Below are 8666 nucleotides of genomic sequence, written 5' to 3' on the forward strand. Positions count from 1 at the left end.
GGACGGGCCTCCTCCCGAGGGCCGAGCACAGGGGGACAGTCCCTGCCCTGGCCCTCCTGCCACACTGGGGCTGATACAGCCCAGGATGCTGGTGGCTTCTTGGCTGCCTGGGCACAAGCTGCTCGTGTTCAGCTCCATCAACCAGCACCCCCAGGTCCTTTTCCATGAGCAGTTCCCAGCCACTCTTCCCCAAGCTTGGAGCACTGCATGGGGTTGCTGTGACCCAAGTGCAGGATCCAGCACTGAGCCTTGTTGAACATCATACAATTGGCCTTGTTCCATAGTTCCACCCTGTCCAGGTCCCTCTGCAGAGCCTTCCTACCCTCCAGCAGATAAACACTCCCACCAGCTCAGTGTCACCTGCAAACATACTGAGGGCATACTTACTTGCTTTGACATCCTTGACTTCAGAACTCCTAAACAATAGTGCTCTTTCTTTCCTACATATCTGATGTACTCTGGATATACTGAAAGGGACCACTGAAGAAGTACATTAATAAGAGATACACTAAAAACCATTCTTGCCTTAATTTGGTGGTTCAGAAAGTCATAGACTTATAGGAGAAACAGCCTTTTAGTTGTACCAGAACTACTTTATGGAATACAAGAAGAGAACAGCTATCAAGCAGGTTATAAACACCACTGTCTCTACAGCTACAAAGCTGACCATACGTTGCATGCTACCAGCAGGTATTCTATACATTATTCTACCTGCACTAGTGTGACAAGTGCTTAAGTTCACATCACAGCCCCCTACTTCATTTGTACACTCTTAAGTTCTGGTATAACTGTAACTGCAGCAAACAAATGCAATACTGCTACAAAAAGCTTGATATTAAGTGACTGGAGCATCCAAGTAAACAGATGTGAAGAAGATAAAGTAACTGCAGTTGTGAAAGCTCTCAGAATATTTAAACAGCTTATAATAAGGGCTTTAAGAGCTGGTAAAGAAACTTGCAAGTGAAGCACCACGTTTATTCAGTATAACAGTAGAAACAAACATGTGTAGTTATGGAATTGCTCTTGGATGAAAAGATCAGCTATTCCCCCAGTGCACAGTTTTTAGAAGCTCTGAGTATGGACCTCAGGGCAACCCTGGAGTCCAAAAGAAGTATAAAGCCAAGAAAAACGTTTCACTTAGTCAATAATCAGCTTTACTATAACACGCAGCATCGTGGAGTAGAGAGAAAACCTCGGTGTAATTACTCAACAGTTTATGTTGGAGTTTGAAAAGCTGCTAAATGGCAGGTGACTGAAATGAAGACATTTACTAATGGTTGTTAATTGCTGTGTTCAATTCAGTTCAGGAGCAGGTGAGAAACATGAGCTATTAGTTTGGAATGAAAAGTGCAAGTTAAGCCTTTGGAGGTTTTCTATAGCAAGTCAAGTCCTTTGAGAGATGGTAGGATTGACTCTCCAAAAGCCAGGAACAGAAGATCTCAGCAGGAGCTAATCCTGAATAAAGCATTGCAGAACACAAGGAAATGGCCCCCGAGGGATTCAGAGACTTAGCTAAACTTTTTCCTCTTCAGAAACCTATTGTGAAATGAAGTAGTAAGTCAGGAGGGGTTGGGAGGCTACAGCCTGAAGGAGTAAACCTTCCAGTCTGTCTCAGACAACAGGAAATTGGTTTAATCTTTCTACAGCCACACAGAGGCAGCTCTACCCCTCAGAAATCTGCTTTCCAGATAGAAATGTTCTAAGTTCTACCCTTCTGAAAGTGATGGACAGGAAAGAGTCTGATCATATGCTGAGAGAACTACACTGAAGCAAACCAGATCCACGGTAAGTTACCCAGGAAGTGTTTGGACAAGTTCTTCAAATGGTATCAAAATTCATTTGTAAGACATCATTCTATAGTCCTGCTTTACTGTGTCAAACCAGGAAGACCTCAGTGAGTTTAACTCAAGGGTCTGCTTGCCAAAAGGCACTAAGCTTCAGAGAGGAGTCAGACACTTCCAAGCACCCTCATTCTGTCAACTGGGCACAAATCAAGTTCCTTCTTGAGTTCGACTATTAGGAATTAGTGTTAAGATACTGTAATGCTTCAATTGTGTATTCCCAGAGAGAAGAGGGGGTTTTGCAGGCTTTGTGTCAACAGAGACAGCCACTTCCCATAAATTCATTTCCCCTCAGTCATTTCCTTTCCTACTTTTTGAAACCTTTCCTATGGAACAACGAAGTTCCTGGTACTGCAGCCTGACCCTGCCACCATCCACACACAGACAGCATCAGAGCTGGCCTTCACAGCTGGTCAGCATTGAGCTCCTTTGAGTTCTGTGGTTGCAGACTTTAAAGTGAAGCTTGACCAACAATTGCAGCTACTTTCACATTAGAGCACGCAGGTGCAAAGACAGTGGGAAAGAGGCAAAGTGCCAAAACACAGGAAAAGGGATGTGGAGAGTGAATTTAAGGACAGCAAGACCCTGTTTCCTAGTAGCATAACAATAACAATAGCATAGCTAGATGTTGAAAGACAATGCCTACAGAACAAGTTGAACACTCCTCATTATTAAGTTGATTTATAATAGGGAACAGCTTAGACTGCTCTTTTTCAATTGATTCAAATCCTCTGTGTTAAAACAATGTATTGATTTTACCAGGTTTCAGAGAATCCCAGAATCCCAGACTGGTTTGGTTTGGAAAGGACTTTAAGATCATCCAGTTCCAACCCCCTGCCACGGGCAGAGATCCTCCACCCGGGACCAGCCACAGCTTCTCTGGGCACCCTGTGCCAGCGCCTCAGCACCCTCACAGGGAACAGCTTCTGCCTTAGATCCAACCTGAACTTCCCCTGTTCCAGTCTGAACCCATCACCCCTTGTCCTGTCACTCCAGTCCCTGATGAAGGTCCCTCCCCAGCATCCTTGTAGCCCCCTTCAGACACTGAAGCTGCTCTGAGGTCTCCAGCAGCTTCTCTTCTCCAGGCTGAACAGCCCCAGTGTTCTCAGCCTGTCAAGGAGTCATAACTTCAAACTCTCCATCACTTCAGAGTACCTAAAACTGCTCAAGGGGGTTGTTGTTGTATTGATAAAGCCCATAAGCATATTTACAACATACTTACTCTCGCTCTTTCTCTGTCAGTTTGTCATTGATGTTGTCTTTAATTGTAGACCGGGAGCCCTTGTGAAGTATTGGATACCTGAGTGGCACTTGTAAGAAGTAGGATATCATTGACACCAGGTGAGCGGTGTAGCCCAGGGCAACGGCAATGCTTCCATCATCTTTTGCTGTCAAGAACAAAATGATCCCATTATTCAAATACTCAGCTGAATCCAAGTGTAGGCTCAGTGCAAGTTCATCATAGAATTATAGGATGGTTTAGGTGGGAAAGAACCTTAAGATCATCCAGCTCCAACCCCTGCCCCGGGCAGGGACACCTTCCACTAGAGCAGGTTGCTCCAAGCCCCTGTGTCCAACCTGGCCTTGAACACTGCCAGGGATGGGGCAGCCACAGCTTCTCTGGGCACCCTGTGCCAGCGCCTCAGCACCCTCACAGGGAACAGCTTCTGCCTTATCTCCAACCTGAACTTCCCCTGTTTCAGTTGGAACCCATCACCCCTTGTCCTATCACTCCAGTTCCTGATGAAGGTCCCTCTCCAGCATCCTTGTAGCCCCCTTCAGGTATTATTATTGCTCAGGGAATGACACAATTATGAAGCTGGCAGAAGTTATAACTTCAGAATAGGTGCAAGTCTGAATTTTAGGCTGTTTTACAGTTGCTTGCACTTCACTGTATTTGCCCCTTCCATTAAAGAGCAATATAAAATAGTAATAACTTGCTCTCCTTCCAATTTTCCGCTTTCAAAGCTAACAGTTACTCTTCCCAACACTTGGCTGGGGTAGGGGAGGGTAGAGAACAAATGGGAAAAGCAAAACAAAATCCCCAAGACAAAATCGGAGTCTTCAGCTTTCTGCATGTCTGAGATGGAGCTGACATGTATGACCGGGGTCAGGGAAAAGCTGCATTCCTCCAAACTCCATTCATTAGTGAGATCAGTTGGAGAGACACTGACCCCAGGGTATGAAATCAGTTCTCTGCCAATAACTGCAAGAACTTAGATTAACCCATTGGTTTAAAGTATCATTTTCAATTGGACATTTAAGGCTGCAACCTTAAAGCTTCACCTGAAGGGGAATACACACAGGTCTGGCAATTCAAATTGCATCCTTCAGCCATTAAGGGCTTTTCTTTTCTGTTTGCTCTATTTGAATTCTTTATAAGTGAACACACCAGTACAAACAATGTGAGAATCATCCTTTCTGAGGCACAAGGGAGTGATGTGAAATCAGTCGAACAGAGGACCCTGCAAGAAGCTTACAGTGATGTTCAGCAACAGCTATGAAATCATACTGAGCTCTGAGAGCACAACATAGAACCATGGAATGGTTTGGGTTGAAGGGACCTTAAGATCATCCAGTTCCAACCCCTGCCACGGGCAGGGACACCTTCCACTAGAGCACGTTGCTCCAAGCCCCTGTGTCCAACCTGGCCTTGAACACTGCCAGGGATGGGGCAGCCACAGCTTCTCTGGGCACTCTGTGCCAGCACCTCAGCACCCTCACAGGGAAGAGCTGCTGCCTCAGAGCTCATCTCAGTCTCCCCTCTGGCAAGTTAAAGCCATTCAGCATTTGTACAAACAAATGCCATGTGAAACATGTGTAGATGCCTGTATGCAGTCACCTGCACAACTGCTACACAGAGACCTGTGTCACATATTTGCTTCTGCAATGGGGTGACTATAGACAGTTAGAGCAGAAGCTGACTTTTAAAACACTCCGTGTACTCCAGCTCTAAAGTCTTCCTTATGCACGATATCTATTTGGTAAGTTCACCAGCAGCTACAACAATTTGAATGGGGATTTGTGCATGATACCCCATCCAGATTTATGGACTGACAGGAGCCACAATGGAATTTTAGGCCAGACAAATATTTTCCACAATCCCTAAGTCTGGAAGGCACCACTGGAAACTGCATAGGCCTATCACCCTGCCCAGCGTAGGACCAGCTAGAGCAGGTTGCTCAGGACTCAGTCCCATTGGGTTCTGAGCATCCCCAAGGATGGAGACTCCACATGGAGACTCCAGAGCCCCTCTGGGTAACCTGCTCCAGCATTTCAGTATTGAGTCTTAGAGTACAGAGGTACTTTCCTATAGTCAACAGTAACCCCCTTTGTACCAGGAATTAGGAATAAATAATGCATAAGTTTTCTTCTAGTCCCTGTTCAGTCGGGTATTTGGATCCTAACCCATTCCTATCAGTTTACTTAATTCCATGAAGTTTAGAAGCAGTGTCAGCTGTAATAACTGAATTAAGAACACGCAGCTACCTTGGAAGTCTTCAGAATTAGGAAGCTTGACTCCACAAACAAAGTAATCCTTCTGATCATTCTGTAAGGTTAAAAACCAACAATGAGAATGGAAAAAGAACATCCAGAACACAGAAACCTGCACAAAAACCTCATCACAACGAAGAAGAAACTAAACATTCAATTAAACCCAGGTGACTTTGTATTTTAGTCCATGTTTTATATAATATAGAAATAAATGCTATATGGAAAAAGGGAGAGCTTTGTTTTAATTCATTATATAAAGGTTTTGGAGCTCTATTTTGACATCTGTTTACATGCACTCTGTTACAGTTCAGCGAGCTTAATGTCAGGGTTACTTTATATCATGGTAAACAGAATGGAAAGTATCCATTAAAATACAACTATTCTGCTATTGTAGTGGAGACTATTTGAGAAATGTTGGCATAAATCCTCCCCCTATAAGTCCCAATCCAAGAAAAAGCTGGGAAAAACCAGCACGAGTGAAGAGCAAGTTCCATCATGAATAAAACACGCTATTTGCTTGCAGGGTGATAAATAGGAGGTTCATTTCACATCAAGTAGGTTGTTTAGAATGTCAAAACCCTACCAGATCAATAGGGTAGATGTAGGAGAGCTCTGACAGCAGCTGCTTGCATCGAATAGTCTGCTGGGCATGTGTCTTCAGGAACAGTTCTCTTTGGGGAAAGAGATCCCAAACCCATTAGTTTCTTCTAAAAGCATTAAGTAAAGGTATCAAAGCATCACATTCCTTCTGCATCTTCCCAAGTATCACCTCCCCTCTCCCAGAAAAAGCAAGGTAATTCTACCTCAATAAAAATACAAAAGTCAAAGCTAACTTTGCATTTTCAGTTGTACCTCATATATGCATATTTTGACTGACAATTAATTACTAAAGCTCTGTTACACTAAAACAGACCTAAAACTCTTTACCATAGTCTACACATGCAACCACGCATCTGTTCTCTTCTAGGCTTGCCACTCTCAATTATCACTTTAGATACCTACAAATCGCAGCAGATATGTCTTAAGAGAGGGTCTGGGGTGATATTAGGAAGAATTTGGTGCCAGGAGCCAAATGGCCTGCTCTCAAGCTTGTATTTCCTTTCCAAGAGCAGCAAAGGCATCAGTCCTGTTACCTCTTGGCAGTGCATTCCTTTCTTAATTCATGCAGGGATTCACTATGCTCTTGAAGTTTCTGGTATTCACTCTCAAACGCATTTCCTAAACATGAGGAATCAGGGAAAGAAAATTAGTATCAAATATTTTCTTGGCTATCTGAAGTCTTATAAATGTAGATCCTGACACAAATACTGGCAATAATCCTCCACTTACTCTTAGATGCCCATTTTCCATGTGATGTTGCCAAAAGGGGAATGACAGTGGAAGAGGAACACTTCTGCATGCACTACACACCATTCACCAGCCAAATACAACCAATATAACCTCATTCTTCTTTGACACCTGCTCACCTCATGTCCACAGTAGTGGAGTAATTAATAGAAACATGGAATGGTTTGGGTTGGAAAGGACCTTAAAGCTCCTCCAGCTCCAAGCCCTGCCCCGGGCAGGGACACCTTCCACTAGAGCAGGTTGCTCCAAGCCCCTGTGTCCAACCTGCCCTTGAACACTGCCAGGGATGGGGCAGCCACAGCTTCTCTGGGCACCCTGTGCCAGCGCCTCAGCACCCTCACAGGGAAGAGCTTCTGCCTCAGAGCTCATCTTAATCTCCCCTCTGGCAGGTTAAAGCCATTCCCCTTGGCCTGTCCCTACAGGCCCTTGTCCAAAGCCCCTCTCCAGGTTTCCTGGAGCTGCTCTAAGGTGTCCCCTTCAGGAGCCCTCTCTTCTCCAGCTGCCCCAGCCCAGCTCTTTCAGCCTGGCTCCAGAGCAGAGTTGCTCCAGCCCTCGCAGCAGCTCCGGGGCCTCCTCTGGCCTCTCTCCAACAGGCCTATAGACCCTTGTAAAAAGCCCCTCTCCAGCTTTCTGCAGAGGCAGAAATAACTAAATGAAAAAGCCCCTCATTTCTAGTAGTGATTAATTATTTTAGACTCAACTAAGCATTAAAAAAGTCCTGGAAGAAGATCAAACATCCCCATAGCTTCGTCTGTGCAGAGCTCCAAAGAGACACTGACATAGATTTTACTACTATAAGACACTTCCCCAGTAAAAGGGAATACCAAGACAACTGAGCATGTCACCTTTCACTTACATTATAAGCTATTAAGGGGGATATTTGTCTTCTAACACTTAAGGTAGGATCCTAATCACAGGTACAATAACAGCCCTTATGACATGATAATGTGCCTGCATCAAGGCGCTGCTCACTGTGTTGCAGTGCAGCTCTTCTCATTTTCCCCTAAAGATTTAATTAAACACAGGTATAACACTGCTTTAGAGACGTGTCAGAGAAGCTCTTTAGAAACAGGATAACAAACTCCTGTCCAGAATTCAGTATAACACAGATGGTGAAGAGATCGTACCTGCTGCAAACTTCAGATAAACAGAAGCACATTAGAGCCAGACAACAGATCCACCCTAGACCAGCACCTGCATGTTGGTCACCATGACCACAAGCAAGGCTACTACTCTTCTGATCAGTGGATGATGAATATCTGTAATAGGAGCATTTTTCCACTTACCTCTATCATGCAAAGTACTTTTTTCCTTATGCAACAAGGCTGCTTCTTGACCAAGGGCCTTCTTCTGCCTCTCCAGTTCATTGCGTAGCACCAGGATCTTCAGCTGTAAACATTCACTCTCCTTTTTCTGTTGGAAGAAAAGCAGATTTGTAAATAATAAAGGAGTTTTTCTGCACACAAACAGTTCCATAAAAGGGGTGATAGAAGGGAAGGAATAAATAGAAGAAGACTTGTGTCTGCCAGAGTTCACAGATTACAAAGGCCCTAATCGTTTTGCTGCTTTGGAAGGAGAGCAGCTCAGCTGTGTTCCCCTGTGGGATGCATCTCCTCTGCTCTGACTGGGGAAGAGAGGCTGGAAAGCTGCCCATGGAAAAGGACCTGATGGTGTTATTTGATGGTGCTGAACGTGAGCAGCTTGTGCCCAGGCAGGCAAGAAGCCACCAGCATCCTGGCCTGTATCAGCACGAGTGCGGCAGTAGGGCCAAGGAAGAGACCTTAATGATCATCTAGCTCCAGCCTGGAATCTACCTCACAGCAATAAAGTCACTTCACTTCCCAAATTTACTTTTCCTGGACAAGGCACCAGCCTCATGCCAGTGAGGACCAATATAATGAAGTCATAGAATGGTTTGGGTTGGAACGGACCTTAAGATCATCCAGTTCCAGCCCCCTGCCATGGGCAGGGACACCTTCCACT

The 8666-nt window shown here is 44.9% G+C and overlaps 1 protein-coding gene across 1 annotated transcript in view; it reads right to left on the minus strand.

Annotated features, from left to right (window-relative positions):
- Nucleotides 1-3059: 3059 nt before the first annotated feature.
- Nucleotides 3060-8666, minus strand: part of LOC104408863 (UV radiation resistance-associated gene protein-like) — a gene marked incomplete at its 5' end in the record, with an annotated part of 26288 nt that continues 20681 nt past the window's right edge. Inside the window, 5 exons of the mRNA XM_010018592.1 lie at nt 3060-3229; nt 5331-5391; nt 5920-6007; nt 6470-6554; nt 7970-8096. Coding sequence (XP_010016894.1) covers nt 3060-3229; nt 5331-5391; nt 5920-6007; nt 6470-6554; nt 7970-8096 — 531 coding nt within the window. The remainder of the gene's footprint in view (nt 3230-5330; nt 5392-5919; nt 6008-6469; nt 6555-7969; nt 8097-8666) is intronic.

Source organism: Nestor notabilis, unplaced genomic scaffold (assembly GCF_000696875.1).
Source record: "Nestor notabilis isolate BGI_N333 unplaced genomic scaffold, ASM69687v1 scaffold7607, whole genome shotgun sequence".
NCBI lineage: Eukaryota > Metazoa > Chordata > Aves > Psittaciformes > Psittacidae > Nestor > Nestor notabilis.